The sequence below is a fragment of the Panthera uncia genome, chromosome B1 (assembly GCF_023721935.1).
Source record: "Panthera uncia isolate 11264 chromosome B1, Puncia_PCG_1.0, whole genome shotgun sequence".
In the NCBI taxonomy this organism is placed as follows: Eukaryota; Metazoa; Chordata; class Mammalia; order Carnivora; family Felidae; genus Panthera; species Panthera uncia.
Window position 1 is genome coordinate 155,021,838 of NC_064811.1, and position 20,905 is coordinate 155,042,742.

A 20,905-nucleotide genomic window follows, 5' to 3' on the forward strand; every position below is an offset into this window, starting at 1 on the left:
GGCACCCCACATGTGGTTTCCTTTCTTAATCTCTGCATTAAATAAGTGTGGTAGGTGTTGTTATAACTTGCATTCTACTTAATATTTAAAATTTGTGTGGTGTGTATGTATTTTATATGTAAAAATGAGAATTTAAAATGCAGAAGAAACTGCATTGTGATGACGCTACTTTTCAGCTACCACTAAGGTTTTTTGTTTTTTTTATAAACATTTTATTTATTTTTGAAACAGGGAGAGATAGAGCATGAACAGGGGAGGGTCAGAGAGAGGGAGACACAGAATCTGAAACAGGCTCCAGGCTCTGAGCTGTCAGCACAGAGCCCGACGCGGGGCTTGAACCCACAGACCGCGAGATCATGACCTGAGCCGAAGTCGGCCGCTTAACCGACTGAGCCACCCAGGTGCCCCTACCTCTAAGGTTTTATGAGCGTATTAGTCCTCTTTGGTAGATATAAATGTGTTTGTCTCCTGGAGCCAATTATCGACATGGTTTACGGAAAGTTTTCCCCTCTTAATTTCTGCACAGTCTCCCTACGGGTAAGCACCTCCTAGAAGAGCTTACCTCAAGCACACACAGAACAGGGTGGGGTGAACTTAGAGATGAGGGCTGCCCAAAAAGTTATCCTTCCTACTGGCCAGAGTCCTCTCTAATATAAGAACAGGTACTATGCAGAAGCAAGCAGAGTTGTTTTCGCTATCTGTGAGCAGGCTCAGGTTTCAGGGCTGTCCTTACTACCCTGGATGAAAGCTCACTGAACTTCAGTCCTGATATTTAATAACTAGCTTTTATTAACATATAGTATCTCAAAGGGCCCTCTAGTGCTTTCTAAGACTGTGTACTAAGTACTTTATATGGATTTTCTCATTTAATCCTCAAGAAGACTCTGTGATGTAAACACTGCTATTTTTTTTTAGATACTGCTATTTTCAATTTATATTTTAAGAGACAAGGAAACTGTGCTTCTCAAAGCGTGGTCCATAAGCCACGAGCTTCAGTATCACTTCAGAATTTGTTAGAAATACAATATGCCGTACCTTTCCCCCAAATGACTTAATCAGAGCCTACATTTTAACAGCATTCCCAGGTGGGATGCCTGGGTGGTTCAGTAGGTTAAGCATCCAACTCTTGATTCTGGCTCAGGTCACAATCTCAGGGTTCATGAGATCGAGCCCCTTGTTGGGCTCTGTGCTGACAGTGGAGCCTGCTTGGGATTCTCTTTCTGCCTCTCTCTCTCAAAATAAATAAACTTTAAAAAAAACAACAACATTCTCCTGTGATTTGCATTTGCAGCATTCCCCAAATTCACACAGCTAATACTGTGGCAAGTCCAGGACTCAGAGGCATTATTGGTACCAGCCTTCACATCTAGGTAAAATGACTTGCCCAAGATCACAAGCTGGCAAGTGTCAGATAGGATTTGACCCCCCCCCCCAAAACTCTGCATAGTTCAGTCTCTGTGCTACAGTTGTATTCACTTATGGAGAAATTAAGAGTAAGGAGAGCATGAGTTTTTGTTAATTAAAATGCTTAAAAGCTGTGCGGGAAGTTTTCTTAATAGGAAGGGAGTTAGAATTTTTATTCCCACTCTCACCCCTGGTGTTCCTCCCTCCCTCTGAATCATCACCCTGGAAGAGTGTATATTAAAAGTGCCTCCTTGTGTCTCGTGCTATCTTAAGATCTAAAGAAAGCGAGTGGGACAGTGAGAAGAACATTAAATATAGCTACCTGCTATGCATGCTAGCTGTGTGCTGGCCCAGTGCTTATTACCATTTACATATCATTTCAATTTCAAGAAACCTATAAAGTAGGGAATATTATCTCCTATGATTTGAACCCATGAAATGGTTGCCATGTTTGGCTGACCTTAATTTACAATGGGTCTTAAAGGATGAGTGAGAGGCAGGAAGATAAGGAAGGTATGGGGGTATCCCAGTTGGGGGAAAGTAGGAGATTGAGTTTAGAGAGAGGGAGTGTCACATTCTTGGGACTTTCTGGCTGGAGTGAGGCAATAATTACTAATAACTTGTCACTTCGTTCTGGCATTGAAGTACTGTTGTTAAAGGGCACTGACTCTGGAACCACAGGGCCAGGATCGAATCTTGGATCAGGCACGATCAACTGTGCGACCTTAGGCACTTTATGTAACCTTTCTGGTTTTATCTTTGCAGTGTGGAAGGAAGAGCACTGTGGAGAGTTCATACACACAAGTGCTTAGGCATTGCCTGCCATGAGTGCTTTTTCAGTGTCAGCTCTTCGTATTCAAGCCACTTTGGGAATACAAAGAAGTATTAGACAGAGTCCCTGTAAATACAGCTAGGGAACTATCAATCTACTTGTGGAAGAGTGCAGAAATGTCTAAGTGGGATGTAGTTCGTTGATTGTGTGAGAACAAAAGAAGGAAGACAGGTTTGCCCCAGGCTTAAATAGGTATCTTACTATCTTAGAGTGTTTACACACCATTCAAACCCTCTACTTTGTTGGCTCCTTTGTTCTTTCTGGCCATTATGATAGAGTCCCAGATTTTAATGTGCATCACAATGTTCTGGGGAATGGTTTAAAATGCATATCCTTGAGCCTTGTCTCTAAAAGCCTTGTGTAAAGTCTGGTGTAGGACTCAGACATCTGAGTTCTCAAAAGTCCCTCATTTGGTAATGGTGGTTCTATGATGGCTTTTTCCCTTATAGGAAAACAGAATCCATCTTTGTTTTTCACTGCCCAACAACCTGTCTCAACCCTCAGGTTCCCTCTGTAAATGGAGGAACGACTAGGACAGACATCCCCACATGCCAGAATGATAAAGGAACCATGGTTCTGGACTGGGTACACTTTGATGGTATGAGCTTGCTGAGGGTGATTTGGATCAAATTGGGAACAATGGGTAAGGATGTCAGCAAGTTACAGGAATACTTCGAAGATTTGGGGAAAAAGAAGGATCCCAGTACAACTGAATGTCAGAAGCTACTCTGGTAGGCTGGCTTGAAGAAGTAGAATCGGGTGTTGAAGAAATAACATGGGGGTCTGAGGAGGGGCACGCAGTATTGGAAGCTTGTGATGGAAGGGAAGTTAGCCTTGAGAATCGGGTGTTAAGTTGGGCTAATTTGAGACCAGCTGTAGGATAGGGATGTAGGCCATCCTTATACCATTGGGCGGTTCGTGGTGAGGGTCAGTGTGAATAATAAATTCAAAAATACAAATCCTAAGGGGACAAGAATATGCAATTCCAGTGGGGGAGTAGCTAGCTGCCTGATAGTATAGGACGCAAATGGAACATATCGTTGTTATTACAAAATTAGCCACATATTTGAAATCCTTCAGCTTTACATTAAGAATGGTCTAGGCGGATTTATTTTTAACACTAAGTCTGTTACCCCTTATGACATAGTGTATACAAGTTGGGGAAGAGGTTTTCACAGTGTTGGCTCTGGACCCAGACCTGTCTGTGCTCAAATGCCTGATTTTCTGCTCCCCCATTGGGTGAACGGAACAGGTTATGTAACCTGTCTGTGCTGTTTCCTCAGATCCAGAGGATCATTGAGATAAGTTAATATAGTGAAGTGTTTCAAATAATACTTGACACTGAGAAATTTCTTGATGTTAGATAGTGTCATTATGTTTTTTTAATCAGCTTCAAGTGGTATAAAAAAGGCCTAACTTAGATCATTTAAATTATATGGATGTTTATTATTTGATGCAACATAAGGTATTACTTTAGCAGTTCAGTAAGGATATCAGACAACCAAGTTCTTTTGAACTTTATACTCTGTAATCCCCAGTGAATTGAGGGCAGCCTCAGGCTGGCTCCACCACTGGTAACTAGATCACTATAGTAGTTCTAGCCCTCACATCCAGACACAACATTGTCTAGTAGAAGAAAAAAGGTCCTTTCTTCTTGGGTGTATCTTTTTAAGTCCCAGAGTCCCCCAGCATACTGTGATTCATATCTCAATGGTCAAAATTGCTTCCTGTGCCTATTACTGGCAAAGCAAATGGTTTGGAATTTTCCTGATTGACGTAAGAGATTGCAGGGCATCATTAAGGAGAGGACTAGATAGGCTTTTTCTTCAAAAGGAGGAAGACATTAGTAAGCAGTAGTATCCATTAGAGATACAGGTAGAGTCATTCAGCATCGTAAACAAAGAATCTGAGCTTCAAAAATTTAAATAGTTTGCTGAAGGTCACACAGTTAGAACATGATGAACCAGTTTTTGAACTAGAGTGTTTGACTCTAAAGCTCATGATTTAAAAACTCTTCCTTACAATGTGATTCGTAGATCTATTTGCTTTGAGTCGCACATACATCTTTTTGGAGTCTGAGAGCACCGATGAAGTCATTGCAGGGGATATTATGAAATGGAGTGTTCAGAACAGGGCAGCTGTGTGTCCAGCATGGGCCCGTGACTCTGCAGGCATCTAAGGATTGTGAGTTGGAAGTGACCTGTGAATCCAGAATGGGGCACACATGACTTTGTGGGTCAGGGATCTTGGAAAAGAGTTGTCAGCCATCCAGGACTAAATGAGATGGACCATATTGCCTTAACTGATTTATTTAATGTCATGTTGGCTTTTCAGAGTCATGTTTGACATATTAATTCATACTCTTTTGGAGTGTTTTGGAGGGGTGTTTTGGAGGGGTGTTTTGGAGGTGTTTTGGAGGGGTGAAGTCTTTGGGGGCACATCTCTATCATGGCTTCCCTTCTTATCAGCCCCTGTTGACAGACCCACAGTGTGGGTGAAACACTGTGGCTATTGATTCCATTAAAGGAAGTGTACCCTTCGCTCTGTGTAATTAAGAATGGCTTCATGGCGAAGGTGCTGGAGGACAATGACGATAGAATATGGTAGATGGAGTAATTGTCAGGGGTCCCTGGTTACTGATCAGAGAGGATTCCAGAAAAATCATAGAAACCTTGCTCTTAGAACTGAGTAGGTTGCAAAAGCTCCAGTTTAATGGAACAATGCTGGACACAGAGTCAGAAGCCCTCGCTCTGTCGCTCCCTGGTCCTGATTCAACTCCCAGAGTTCTTCTAAGAAATGAAAGGGTTGAATGCATGTAGGAACAGTTTAAAAGTTAGACACTGCCACCTAGGAACCTCCTGTCATCCGGACACTCTGTCACCTCACTGTTGAGACATCAGTGCATTCTCAGTGCAGTGACTTTGGAGGTTCTTTTGTCTGTTCTATTTAAATTTTCAGATGCAGCTGGGGAGAAAAGTGAAAACTCTGACCTCGGTCTAGATCATTTCAATTTTTTAAATTATCCTCATTTACTGAGGGCCTGACATTTTGACTTTGTCAGAGCACTGGGAATTTTCTAAGGAAAAAAATTGCATTTCTCTCTGGAGACCAGTGGGAAACAAAGACAGGGGTGGTTTGCACCAGGCTGATACATTGGGGTCTCCTCTTTTCATGACAAAATAGGCAAGTCCAGAGTGAGGCCTCCAAAAGGACAAACCTCACCCTCTTTGAAGTACTGCGGGGAAGTAGAGACTGGCTTCACATCTTTCCCAACTTTCTCCTCAGAAAGAGGATTCTAGAGAAGGCACTGACACAGTGGCAGAAAACCAATTTTGACAGAAGGCCAGGTGGCAGGAGGGTAGGGGCTGTGTCTCTCAGAACGCTGTTGAAGCACTAAGCCTCTTAATGACACAGGCTGGTGATAAGCTTACGCAGAGCCGAGAGGGGGAGCACTGGAAAATAAAGATGTAGGGGTTTGTTTGCAATCTAGGAACGAGCTGGAGGTATTTGGCAGAATCCTGTCGCCTTCAGAAAATGGAAGTGAGCACCCTGCTCAGGTGTGATTTCGTGAGCCTGTTTTCAAAACTTAAAATAATCGTTTGAATTTATTATTAATAGCTAATGTCTAATGAAAATGTAAAACTCGTTTATCTTCTTGGAGCACGGCTGCCACTCCTCAAGGCAGATTGTATAAATCGCATCTTAATAGATAAGCCCCTCAGGAGTCAACATGTCTCCTGAGAAGCTGATACTTGGCACATTCAGGTGTGGCTGGTTGCCGGCACATGCTGTCTTCCCATGGTTTCTGCTGTGTCCTAGGATAAAGGTCTGTACTCTGAAATTGGGTAGACACCAGAAGTAGTATGTGGTGGATGGAGTTTGGGGCAGGGGGGAGTAACAGCATCACAGGAGGAGCACCTTGTTTTCTTTCTTGTGGCTCCATCAGGGACAGTGCATGTATTGTCACATCAAGGTAGTAGCAATAAGGGCGAGAGGTCTGGACTCAGCCCTTCCTGGGAGATGCATCAGCTCAGAGAAGGGAGAAGGGAGGTCCAGGAATGGGGACTGATTACTAGGGTCCCTGCAGTCAGGATGGGAACCCAAGGCCCACATAGATCCCATTTAAAGATCTTCAGCTTAGGGGGCACCTGGGTGGCTCAGTCGGTTAAGCGTCCCACTTCCTCTCAGGTCGTGATCTTATGGTTCATGAGTTCAAGCCCCACGTCAGGCTCTGTGCTGACAGCTCAGAGCCTAGAGTCTGCTTCAGATTTGGTGTCTCACTCTCTCTCTGCCCCTACCCCAATTGTTCCCTCTCTCTCTCTCTCTCTCTCTCCTCTCTTTCTCTCAAAAAAAAAAAAAATGTTTAAGAAGAATAAAGATCTTTGGCTTGTTGGGGGTAACTTTTATTGATTGATTGACTGATTGATTGTGGCTTACATAGGTGTCATGAAAGTTCTCCTGATCACCTTCCCTGCTCTGTGCTCTTGTCACCGTGAAGGACTTAACAGGAAAATTGATGTGTGCTAAAGATACTAAAGATGACATGAATAAATCAATGTCTGGTATTTATATAATGTCATACTTAAATTATTAATTCATTCTTGACAGTAACAAATGTACAGTAAAATTTACTAATTTAGACTAATTGAGGGAAAGGCCAATTATGGAGCAAAGCCTCCATTACCTGGAATCCAACTAACAAGACCAAATCAATCAATTCCGGGTCTTGCGGCATTTGTAAGAGAATTCACAACTCTTAGGAAAATCAAGCTTTCAGGGCCTTTCCCCCTCAAAAGAAATTTCTAGATTGTGTCTTAGGGTCAATGCAAGAGTACTGACTCTTTCACTGAAATCCGGTCTTTCCCTCTACTTAGCTACGTGAAATTCTACAAAATCCCAAGAAATGCCAAGAAAATACCCAAATGAAGTCTTGGGTAATTCTGATTAACATGATCTCTAGCTCGCCCTCAGCAGCTCGGGACCAGTGTGCAGAACCAAGTTAATGACAATAATAACAACAATGCAGATTTCAATATAGTTAACTCGATAACCAGCATTTTCTGTGGTTTAAGTCTTAATTTTCACAACTACCCTTGGAAGAAAGTTCTGTGTTTACCCCTCTTTTACCTATAAGAAAATGGAGGTTCAGAGGGTTTGAGTTAATTACTAAAGGTCATACTTGTTATGTGGTAGCAGGGATCTGAATCCATGCTATCTGACCTCAGAGCTGGTTCACTTAGCCACCACCAGAACCTTCTGAGCATCAGGCTATTGGAAAGAGAGATGGTCTTCAGAGGCAGTGATGGACTGCATCATCAGATGTGCTCCAACAGGAGATGGACAGTACGCTGATGAGAGTTCAAACATTTAAAGTATATTGAGATGAGGGGCGCCTGAGTGGCTCAGTTGAGCATCCGACTTCTGCTCAGGTCATGATCTCATGTTTGTGGGTTCGAGCCCGATCAGTCTGTGTGTGCTGACAGCTTGGAGCCTGGAGCCTGCTTGGGATTCTGTGTCTCTTTCTCTGCTCAATCACTCGTGCTGTCGCAAAAATAAGTATTAAAAAATAATAAAGTATATTGAGATGAGATTATATTTAAATCTTATTCCAGCTCTGAGCTACTATAATTCTAACCAGGAAATATACCTGGCCAAACACCTTATCCCCATAGGTGATAATGGGGTTATCAACTAGGGTTGATATCAACTAATGGATATCAACTAGGGTATGACACATTACATATATAAAGTATAAATTAAAAAATTTGGTAAATTTCCCGTTCATATAGCCATGCAGTTAATGAGCTCTCCAACTAGATTACTGAGTGGACATACTTGGACTCCATATGGAATGGAGTCTTCTGGAGTCCTTGAAAAACACAAATCTTGTCACTAGTTTCAAATTTTTTCCTTCCCTGGTCTTATTTACATTTTTAATTGACTTGGTGAACTTAGAGGTGTATCAGGATAAAATATCATCATCCCAATTTTTTTTTTTTTTATGTTTGTTTATTTTTGAGAGAGAGAGTGAGTGAGCACAAGCAGGGGAAGGGTAGAGAGAGAGAGAGACAGAGGATCCAAAGCAGGATCCGCACGATGTGTCAGCACAGAGCCCCACCGCGGGGCTCATACCCATGAACCACAACATGACCTGAGCCAGAAGTCAGATGCTTAACCTACTGAGCCACCCAGGCACCCCAAAAGATGATCGCTTAAAATTAGGGTATAAATTAAGAATACTATAAACTGTTTATAGCCATTAAGTTACTGAACTTGAGACCAGGTTTTGATGTCTTTGTTACACTGTACTGCGATTTAGCGTGCATTCTGAGGTCTATTACCCAAAGACACATACATAGGGGAAAAAAATGAATACGGGAAGGAGGTCTGTCTTCACATATTAAGACACTAAAAGAGCAATCTGGCCTGCAGTTGCCTTCATTAGTTACCTGACTTCATTCTCGTTGGCTCTTAGAAAGTTTTACCATTATCTATAACAAAACTAATTAGGTTTGCTAAGAAGAATTTAAATTACATTTCTTCCCTTGCCAATTATTACATAGAATTCTAATAATCTGACAAAGAGCAATTTCTTGAACTTGGGAGGGTATAACAATCTTGAAGAGAAACACTGGCAAATATTTTAGTTACCTTCTCCCAGAGACTTACTCCAGGTAAGGATTCTCTCTCTCCTTCTGCCCTTTCTCTTCTCCTACCTCATAAAGAAAGGTGATAAATAACTATTCTTTTTAGTACCCACTTGCTCACAATTTTCCCTTTAGTATTCAAGATACAGAAGTTTTTTAAGAGCTGTTCTGAAATCCTTCTTAGCATTTTAAAGACCTACTTGCATCACCCAGAACAACTGACAGGATTCACCGCCTTACTGAGCACCTACTGAGTGCCAGGGACTTGTGGAGCTGCTCGGGATTCATCTGTGGGCCAACTGGATACAAGTCCCCGCCTTGGTATATCAGATATTTCTAGTAGAGGAGACCGGAGTAAACCACATACATTATAAATTAGAAAAAGATCTAAGAAGTTGGAAGGGGTAAAGCATGATGGGATAAGAAGTGAGTATTTTAGAGTATGAAGAATTGAGATTGAAGACCGGCACAGGTTGTTATTAAATAGAGTTGTCGGGGCGCCTGGGTGGCTCAGTCGGTTGAGCATCCGACTTCAGCTCGGGTCATGATCTCACAGCTCGTGGTTTTGAGCCCCGCATTGGGCTCTGTGCTGACAGCTCGGAGCCTGGAGCCTGCTTTGGATTCTGTGTCTTCCTCTCTCTCTGCCCCTAAGCCACTCGCATTCTGTCTCTGTCTCTCTCAAAAATAAATAAACATTAAAAAAAAAAATAAAAAAAAAATAGAGTTGTCAAGGTAGGCCTCAGAGAAAAGGTAATATCTGAACTGATGAGAAGGAAGTGAGATCACGACCTCTCTTGTCAAGAAACTCCAAAGGTTTATCACCTCACTCAGACTCAGATTCCCATGTCCTGTAAGGCCCCATGTGTGTGCTGGGCCTTCTGCCCTTTATTTTCATCTCCTCCTCATCCCATGCACACCTGGCTCCCTATTGCTTCCTTTGGTTCTTCTGGTATTGCAGCCATGCTCCCACCTGAGGACCTTTGCACTTGCTGTTTTGAGTACTTGAAATATACTTGGCTAAATATCTGTATGTTACCTCACCTCCTCTGCTTCCCTAAACCCTCCTTAACTGTGCTATCTTAAGTTGCAATTCCCTCTGACCCAAGAGCTTCAAGCCCTCTTACCTGCTCTCTTTTTCTCTTTAGCACATTACCGTCATCAAATATGCTATACACTTAAAATCAGTAAAAATGTATATATTGTCTATCTCCTCCCAAGAATGTCAACCTGAAGGGGAAGGATTTTGACCTCGTAGATCACTGAGTATTCCACTCATAGCACAGTGTCTGGTACTGAGAAGGCATCACAGATACTGTTTTGGAATGACTGAATCACGTGTACGTGGCAGTTGTTGGCTTGTTAAATAGGTTCTTTCAAAATCTGGGAGAAGAGTTTGCCTTTTAAAACCAAATAATGCATTAAACTGGTCATTTTGTTCACATCCTTTAACATTTTTAAGCTGTTACAAAAATACACTTCCTGAGTGGATTGCATAAAAGTCCCGACTAAGTAAATTGGAATCCATTGGTTATCGTTACAAACACAAGCCACATAAAAAAGCCGTTGATATAAAGTCCAGGGAGGGGAATGTCTTCCAAATAAAAGAAAATAGATTACATTAAGTTGTTCAGTACAGTGTTTTAATAGTAGAATCCTTATTGCCCTCCTGTTATCCAACTGGATCCATTTTATCTCTTAGCAGCCACGTGAACTAACATGCATGAGCCCTACCCAGGGAAGCCTGGTTGAACAGTTCATGCACAAGACTGAAGACACACAGTGCTTGTTTGCAATCCTCTCTCTGTCATTAACTGGCTGCAAACCCGTTTAGCCCCCCCATGCCATCACATACCCGTCTGCCAGGCTCTTCTCTAGTTAGGGAGTGAGCAAATGAGGGCTTTTGAGGGAAATCTTTAAAAGAAACATTATCAGGATGCGTGTGATCTATCTCTGCCTCCCAGAGCAGAAGGAAGTCACTCTAATCAACCAGAAAGAGTCAAAGCCCAACAAAGCAGGCTGGCTTGTGTACAGTGTTCTAATCTGAGGGGATAATCTCACAGTTTCTAGGAATGAGGTGATGGCAGAAAATGGTCTTTTTGTCCTTTGCATCCAGACCTCAGAGATGCCACAAACCCCTTACAGCTTTTAACGTGGCTTTACTTTGTTCGAATTGAGCGTTTCCTTGGCTCTTTATGTCTGGAAATATTCTCTCTTTCCTTAGTGGCAATTCAAACACAAAGAGAAATCAACATTTTAAAAATTCAGATAAGCAGGAGTTAGTTTACAGTTAGAGATTGTGAGCACACTGCTTTTGTGTGATAATATTTGAAATTTATTTCCACAAGTTATTGCACATTCATTTCTGGAGTTTTCATTGCAGAAAATTGCCAGAAGGAATGGATTTTGTCTTCTTCAGCTGGCAGAACAATTTTCCACCTGTCGCCCAAATATTTGATGAGAAGGATTATGTTGCCGGCTCTGAAAGTTTATACTGTGGATCCTTTGGAAGTGAGAGGTCCCTAATGAAACTACTAACCTGATATCAGGGTCCAGCTTGCTAAGGCTTCTGTGGAGCTGTGGAGGGATTTCTGGTGGTTGGGGCAATTTCCAAAAGACTAGTTTCAGGGACAGAAACGTACGTGTGTTTGTGCGCACTTTCTCAACTGGCTGCATGGCAGCAGATGTTTTTCTTCTTTTGCGTTGTATTCTTGTATTCAGCAAAACTCCCGTGGCCTTGCCAAAGATCTGAATTAATTGCCTGAAATTATTGTTATTCATCTTCCTGGTAAATGGAACCAAAGAGAAGCAGTGGTGCATGGGTACAAATGAAATTGTCATTTGATTTCGGGTTCATGTAATTGACTGTGTCCATTGAGTTTTATATTCCTGTGTAGTTTGTTAGGTATATAGCCAGCATAGTCTGTGCAATCAACAAAAACATTTCAAAAATCCATGCATAATGGCAGCAACCTTTTAAACTGTCAGAATAAATATAAAACTGTTTTTCCCTTGTTTCTTCAAACACTTTATGGACATTGTAAGTAATAATAATATCGCTGCTGTCAGAAGAATTTTTCTGAAGCATGGATTTTACCGTGCTGTATCAGGATTGTTCAGTTAACTCAGAGGAAGGGCTCACATTCGTCGGCCGACTGTCCCTGGATAATGAGACCCTGATTTGGATTTTCTATCTTATTTTCCCCTATCCTCTGTATCTTACAAGCCAGTCAAACCCAACAGTTGTTTCCTGCATATTCCTTGCAAATGACCCAAATTGCCATACTTTAGTTGTTGTTTCTCATCCTATTTATCAAATTTAAGTTTTAAATACCCATTATGACTTAAGACAAATTCTGCTCTTTCCAAAAATACTTCTATGAAGCATGCAGCTGGAAAAAATGCCTTACTTTGTGAACTCAGATCACTTCATAGACCTTGTTTATGGAATCTTTCCGCTTCTATTTTTTTATTTCCATCGATTGCGTACAAATCTACAATAAGACAGATTCTATTATTAAGAGCATTTCGTTAGGTTGTTGACATGGACATGATAACCTCGCTTCAAGCTGAGTTGTGTGTATTTTCTTCTGAAAACCTGCTCCCAGTTTGTACAGGATGTTTATGCTTTGCATAGCTCATTAGTGTCACCTGGCTTGTCGTTTGGTGTTGGTCCACCCCTGGCAGAGCCACCCCAGTGTGCTGAGGGCTTCACCAAACTGCTAGAAGCTGGTGCTGATCATAATCTGTCCTTGTGTCATGTTGTCAACTGATGGAAGCACAACAACATTCACACTAGGTGTACCCAAGACACGGAATGGAAGAGCTGACCATACATCCTTAGCTTTCCTTCTCTCTGTGTTCCCTCCCAGATGTACCTTCCCAGACCTTTCCCTCCAGGCTCACCTCTGAGCTCCTCCTTCTTAGGGCACAAATCAGCGAATATCTTTGCTTCCCTACGTTGTGCTTCTCAAGGAGAGCTGTATCATGCTGGGTCCAGACAGTGTGCAAATATACAAGGAATCCACATGCAACATCCTTTTGGAGTGTTAATTTTACTTGTATATATGGGGTCATTTTGTTTTGTTTTGTTTTCATTAACTAGATATATCATAAAATTCAAAATTTACCTGGATGTTAAGATGAAATAGTTGATAGCAAAAAAATGCCTTGTATGTGGTCACATGGTTCGCTCATAAGAGATCTGTGATGCTCATAAGAGATCTATGTTCTTCTCTGCCTTTAGGATTATTTCAATACAATAATTTAAAAACATTAGGATTAGAATGTTTGTAGCTGATAGATTTTGTTCCCTCTCGTTACCTTCTTTTTCAAGACTTTGCCTTCTCTTCTCCCCAAAAACCAACTGTTTCTGCCCTATCTTCGGAAATGTGCCTCTCTTTGATTTCTCTGACCAGGACAGCTGGAAGGTTGATTGAACAACTAGACTGTCGTGCAGTCTTGGTCAAAGAATTTGGGAACCAGATGTATGGGTAGAGAAGAATGGAAAAGTAGGAACTGGTTCCTGCCAGTGGCATGGTGGTTCTTCAACAAAGCAAATCTTAACATGGAGGATTAATTTAAAATAAGTGGTGTTTTTGTTGTTTCATTTTATTTTTATTTTATTTTTTTAATGTTTACGTATTTATTTTGGAAGAAAGCAGGGGAGGGGCAGAGAGAGAGGGAAAGAGTGAATCCCAAGTAGGCTCCATGCTGTCAGTGCTGAGCCTGATGGGCTCAAACTCATGAACCATGAGATCATGACCTGAGCCGAAATCAAGAGTTGAAGGCTTAACCCACTGAGCCATCCCGGTACCCTGTTTGCTTCCATTTGTAAAGGGAGGGAAATGAGATTAGGAAGGTCTGTCTACTCAGACACTCATGCACTCATGTCACTCAGCACACTATACCTGTGCTGTTCTAGAACTATAAGATATTTCAGCAAGCTGTTGCCACCTCCTTGACTTAAACCTGGGATGCCACAGGGTTACAGAGCAGTTGGGGAAAGCCCACTATTTCCAGCATTTCACAATGCCTAATGAAAAAATGTGCATTTATTCATAACACATTTTTCTGATTTGGGCTGGAACTTTTGAAATTCAGTTGGGTTATGTTGGAAATAATGGATTAATCAGAGATTCTGATTATTTGTTGTCTGACAATTTAAAAAAGTACAGTAAAAAAAACACATATACCTATCTTTAACCCTGGTTATTTTTAATTATTATTTATTATGAAGTGATACTCTTTTTCTGTATCTACTTGGTATTTTTTTTTAAGAGAGAATACCTGAGTCAGGGAGGGGGCAGAGAGAGAGAGAGGGGGTGAAACAGAGAGAGAGAGAATCTTAAGCAGACTTCACGCTCAGTGTGGAGCCAGATGGGGGGCTTGATCCTGCAACCCTGTTATCGTGACATAAGCTGAAATCAAGACTCAGATGCTCAGCCAACTGAGCCATCCAGGCACCCCTTCTTGGTATATTTTTAACACAAGAAATAAACAGTATAGATAAAATCAAAGTACTTTTTCTTTCATACCTCTTTCCATAATCTTTCTCTATTTTCCCAGCCACAGCTCCTCTTGATAATTTAATATCCTTATATTTTATTTTTATATCTTAGCATACATTTATGTACTTGTGAGTAATATTTATTACATTGCTTTATGCCTATGCTTTATAAAATTTTATGAACATGGAATCCTACAGATACATTCTGTAATGTGTTCTTTTTCTTATAAGTTGAGATTTATCCATGTTGGTAGATTGATCGATGGTTCCTTCTTATTGCAGTATAGTATTCTATTCCACAAATATGTTTTACTTGATTTATTCTGTTCATAGTATAGAGGGATATTGATTTTACTTTTTGTCTAGAAAACATCTAGAACATACTTATGCATGCTTATTTTGGCTCATGTCCTGGTGGAAATTTCTGTATGTCTCTAATTAAAAAGCAGTGGGTGAAATTATTACTTAAAAAATACTGGTTGGTAAGCAGAATCTTTTAAATGATATACTCCAAAGGAAGGAGTGCTCAAAGGCATCAAAAGTCATTGACATAATGTACCCCTCTCTCTATGAATAGGGTTGAATTTAAGTCATCTCAGAAATTATCTTTTTACCCTTTGAAAAAATACTGGACTAATGATGCTGGATGGGCTAAAGCCCCATGAAGGGAGGCCTCATGCCCCTCACCAAGAGGGTTCTTGGCTTTGCATGAGAAAGAATTTAAAAGGAGGCCATTTGAGAAAAGGTAAAAGATTTAAGTTGAGGAGTAAGAAAGGAGCTAGTTCATAGACAAAGTAGCAGTGTCTCTTCTCAGATGGGGAAGAGGAACCCTCCCTCTTTGCCTCTAATGAAGGATTTTATAAGTTTTTTTTTGTTTGTTTTTGTGGTTGTCTTTTTGTTTGTTTTGGTTGTGTTTTGTTTTGTTTAGCTAACTGTATAGGAATGCCCAATCTATATGGCCTTTACTGCCTGAGGAAGTAAAGTCTTGTTGTTTTCTTTGAGTCAGATCTTGTGACTCCTTTTATGACTTGCTGACCTTCAGGTTAAGGGTCATCCTAAAACCAAAATGACTTTACTTTGGTCAAATTGTCTCTCTTGTGTCTCTTCCCTCCTACATCCGTAGGACCCCACAAATCCCTTGGTTACATATTTTAGTATCTCAGAACACTAGAGTTAGGAAATTTTTCATAACATTTGACCTAAAATCTTACTTATCTAATTAAAGTCCCATTTTCTCTTACTTTTCTTTGGAAGTAATGAAGACCAGCTTTACCTCTGTCCATAAAATAACCATGTGTTCTCATATGCTGACTGACTGGAAGTGTTTTGTTTTTGTTTTTTCCTTCTGCCTGCATAAGTCCAGTCTCTTAAGTTGTTCTCCTAGGATTTCTTGCCTTAGGTCATGTGTGTAGTTCTAATCAAGGCTTTTTCAGATTGATTCATATCTTACTTAGTTTACAGGGCTCAAAACTTAAAAAAACAAAAAACAAAAAAAAAAAAAAAACAAGAAGAAGCAAACAAACCAAAAAAAGTCTTACAATTGCCTTGAACATGGATGACTCTATTCCCTCTTAGGTTTTATGTATGACTTTCTGTATTTATACTTATGTGTAGATATGTATATATCTGTCCCTTTATTTATATATCATGTTCCTTCTTCTTAGCAAGCTTTTAAAATTTTAAAATTTATATATACTCGGCACACATCACACACTGACAGTACTGGGTGGCTGGATTATATTTAGCAGGTAGCCTATTAGGTTGACCAGTTATTCCTTTTGATATGTTACACAGAGGCAGTTTTCACTATTAGACATTTACTTAGTTGATAAAAGGTGGAGGATATGATTTTTTTATCTACAAGAAGCTATGTAAGGAAAGTAACTAGCAGGATTGTTTTCAATAGCAGATCAAAACAACACAAAGTAAAATGGCTGCTGATAAGAGAATGGGTAAGTAAATCATGATATATTCACACAATAGAATACTGCAGTGAAATGCACGAACTCTAACCATGTGACAAGGATGGATTTTAAAAACAATGTTGATAAGAGACTCTTAAAAACTGAGAACAAACTGAGGGTTGATGGAGGGTGGGAAGGAGGGGAGGGTGGGTGATGGGTATTAAAGAGGGCATCTTTTGGGATGAGCACTGGGTGTTGTATGGAAACCAATTTGGCAATAAATTTCATATATTAAAAACAAAACAATGTTGAGTGCAAATAGCAATCAGAAGACCCGAAATGTCCAATAAACATATGAAAAGGTGCTCAACATCAGTAGCCATTAGGGAAATACAAATCAAAGTCATACTGAGATACTACTTCACACTCATACTAGGATGGCTGTAACCAAAAAGAAAGATCGTAAGTTTTGAAGAGGATGTGGAGAAATTTGAACCTTTGAATGTGGTTGGTGGGAATGTGAAATGGTATAGGTAGTATGCAAGAGTTGGCTATTTCTCAAAGAGTTAAGCATAGCTACCATATGACCCATCAGTTTTATTCCTAGGAGTATATACCCAAAAGGAATTGTATATCCACACAAAAAACAGTGCTTGTGAATATCCATAGCAATGTTATTCATAATAGTGAAAGTTTCCCCAATGCCCATGAACTGATGAATGGATAAACAAACCATGGTATGTTATTGGATAATATTACTTGATAATAAAAAGGAAGGAAGCCCTGAGATATGCTACAATATGAACCTTGAAAACATTCTGCTCAGAGAAGCCAATTACAATCCGTGTTATATGATTTCATTTATATGGAACGTCCAGAATAGGCCAATCTGTAGAGACAGAAGTGTATTAATGGTTGCTAGGGCCAGGTGGGGGGGAAGGAAGACTAACTACTAATGGATACAAAATTTCTTTTTGGGGTGATGAAAATGTTCTAAAGTTTGTGGGTGTGCCTGGCTGGCTCAGTCGGTAGAGTATGCGACTCTTAATCTCAGGGTCATGAGTTTGATCCCCAATGTTGGGCCTGAAGCCTGGTTAAAAAAAAATAAGCTTATATTGTAGTGATGATTACATAACTGTGAATATGCTAGAACCATTGAATTAGACACTTGAAGTGGGGAAATTTTATGGTATAGAATTGTATCTCAAAGATCTATATTTTTAAAAGCAATCAGAAAAATCCATGTAGTCTATTGCAATTTTGATGAAGCTCAGAAACAATCAACTAAAGAATATGTTGTCTATAGTTATATACCCATAGGGTGAAACCCTAAACATAAAGAAGGAAGTGATCTTAACAAAAGAAAAGAAGAAGTAAAAATATAGCATAGGGTGGTGGTGGTTAACAGTGGGTTCCAGACAGGACATCCTATCAGGGGGAACTATGGAGCCATGGTGTTGGGAATGTTCTGTTTCCTTAGGATGAGTGGAGAGTTCCTTGGGTTACCATGCTTCATTCCTTATGTATTTACATTATGTATATCGTTTTAACCATTGCTTACTACGAAAATGTTTATATGCGTCAAGGACTTTATAATAAAAATTGGAATGCAGCCTTCTCTACCTTTTGAAGGAGATAGTGCACCTGATATTACTAGAGCTGTAGATGTTTATACCATTTCTAGACCATCAGACAAAGCATGAGACAAAGGGTGATGTCCAGTAGGGGTGGCCCGTTGCATAGCCAGCATGTTAATGAGTTTCCAGTTGTATAAATCTGAATTGTTTTGAATTAGAAAATGGAGGGAATACATTTTTTTCCCTAAAGGAAGGGTTTTTTTTTGTTTGTTTGTTTTACTCTTAGAGAGAGAGTAGCACAGGAGGAATAGGTAAGCGTGAGAGGTAAGGTAGTAGAAAAAGGTTGAAACTACACGGGGAAGTGGAAAAATTCCTTTTATGAAAATGACTATTGGAAACCAATTGTGATTGTTTTCCTGTCACAGAAGAGGAATTGCATCAGTGACATAAAGAGACAGTAGATAAACTGAACTAGCATAGAAAGGGAGAAAAATATAGGAGCTAAGAAATGCTTCGTCTGCCAGACTTCTCCCATTGACTCCTTGCTGAGATTAGGAAGAGTTGATCCTCATGCTGAGATTTCCAACCCCACGAATGGTTTGGTTGGTGAGAATTTCATTTGAAATCCCATTTGAATCTTAAAATAGAAACAAACATATATATGTTTATCCTTGGGTTGTAAGATTATTCTACCCTCTGGACCATCCCTATTGACTTTTTTTTTTCTTTTTTAACCTTTATTTATTGTTGAGAGACAGAGACAGAGCATGAACAAGGGAGGGGCAGAGAGAGGGAGACACAGAATCTGAAGCCGGCTCCAGACTCCAAGCTGTCAGCACAGAGCCTGATGTGGGGTTCGAACTCATTGACTGTGAGATCATGACCTGAGCTGAAATCAGATGCTTAACTGACTAAGCCACCCAGGCGCCCGTTGACTTTTTAAAATGTCTTTCTCCTTGTGTCTATGTCCATTTTTCAAAATTGTAAAAGTAATCTGGTATTTTTTAAGCAGCTGCTCTGAGGTTGTTACACACTTATTTAAATTGGGTTTCATCAGCACCTTAATGAACAAACTCTCTCTAACCCAGCCTTAATCAAAATGTTTTTTAAAATTAAAGCAATGAGCAGCTCTATGTGCCTCCCTTAGATATTAAAACTTGAGATGCCTTGAAGAACCATCCACGTGATTGTTCGAATATCCAAAGTCTGAGGTTTTACGAGCTCATAATACCCAGCTCCACCAACATTGCACACGGCACCCTTTACTAATCCTAATATCCTCGAGTAATACCTGTTAATTCTAAAAGTGAACATTTAAATATGTTTATTTTGCTCTCAGACTATTTTTGGAATGAATTCTGTGACAAGTGGTGTCACACTTGGATGTCTAAAACCAGATTTTAGAAATCATTTTTCTAATCAGTTGTGCACCCACTTGGCAGTAATCTGATCTAAACTCAATTCTCTTAGTCTTTGATGAGCTCTCATGTGGAGCCAAATCTAAATTCCCTCAAAGAGCAATGTTTCACTTGCCCTTTTTCTGATCAGTGGAGCCCTCCCACAACTCCACAAGCTTGCTAAGATTATTGCAATGAGCTCTGCGATTTCAACCAATTCCTGAAATGCCTTGGCATATTTTTACCCTGCAAGATGTTTATGCAAAGAGAGGTGGTTTCATCTAGGAGGAAAGAAAAACTTCAAGGTAACTTTGGGTTTAAATGTCAGATTTTTTTCACTTGAATCTTGGTTTCATGTGGCAGAAAGAACTCTATTAAGAGATGTGTTTCTAGTTCCCTAGTCTGGACTCCATCACTAGCTAGTTGAGTAAACTTGGCCAAGTCACTTAGGTTCTATGATTGGCACTTTTCTTGTCTGTGAAATGAGTTAAATCGTTTGACTTCAATAGTACCTGCTATCATTAGCACACAAAGTTTCCAAAGGTGACTTTGGACAACCTGCCCCTTTCTGCCTTTTGCATAACAAAGACACCCCAAATGTCCATATAAAGTATTTTTTCTTAAGCACATGTCTCCAAAATACAGCATAATGTTGACTTTTGCCCTTGCTCTGAATACTTGCCTCAGAAACCTGATTAACAGTGTTTACCAATTAGTGATTATCTTTGCAATCTACTAACTTTGCTTAAAACAGATCTATAGGAAACAAATTGCATTAAACAGATCTAGAATTGTTTCCTCCTTTAAGTCCTTTGGTGATTTAAGACCTATTTTTACTCCCACTTGCAATGGTATTGTTGTGTAGGCTTATCTAAAATATTACTTTGCGATCAAAAAAGCAAGTATGAAGACATAATGCTATATCAGTAGATAATTTTTGAGAAACTACAGATCTGATTATTCACTTGGACAGACACATGGATAAAATTAGAGTTTCAGAACAACTTAAAATTCCTTTTAGAACCTCTGAAATTAAGAATGCACTCTTTTGACTCTTTAACTTTTTTTTTTGTTTGTTTTAATTGGGCAGAAAAGCAATGTATTACTTCAAAGATATTCAGTCATAGTAAAAATCCAGTGCAGCTATTAAAAAGAAAATCTTCTTTTCTCTCCCTGCCCTAGAGTGTTCATAAAGAGTCTACAGATATGGTCTGTTATTTTGTGTGTGTCCCAAATATAACTGGCATAATTATCTTCATATTTGGCTCATTAAGCATTACATTCTTCTGTGAATCACTGCTGTGTGACAATGGCCCAGGAGTGAAATGGTTTCCTGTGAGACAAAGGGGAAAAAAGCACGATTCTGTTCTTGTAGTTTTACCTTTAAGTCTACTGTTGTCAATTGAGAACATTGCTTTGATGTATAATTAATCTAACTGAAGTCTAGTGTTCTGCACTTACTAATAGAAAACCAGTAATCTGCATTTGCGGCAAGCCCAGACCTTCAACCAAACCGGGAGCCCACATTTATCTTGCAGGTTTGTGTTGTTCCCTGCAGTCATAGGGAGAGAAGCATATTCTTCAGAAAGCAACTCCTTGAGTCCTTGGACACCAGAGTTATAATAAGAGGGGAAGCTT

The 20,905-nt window shown here is 40.0% G+C and overlaps 1 protein-coding gene across 1 annotated transcript in view; it reads left to right on the forward strand.

Moving 5' to 3' along the window:
• Positions 1-2,806: 2,806 nt before the first annotated feature.
• Positions 2,807-20,905, forward strand: part of UNC5D (unc-5 netrin receptor D) — a 274,282-nt gene continuing 256,183 nt past the window's right edge. Inside the window, exons 1-2 of the mRNA XM_049630074.1 lie at positions 2,807-2,967; positions 5,727-5,793. Coding sequence (XP_049486031.1) covers positions 2,807-2,967; positions 5,727-5,793 — 228 coding nt within the window. The remainder of the gene's footprint in view (positions 2,968-5,726; positions 5,794-20,905) is intronic.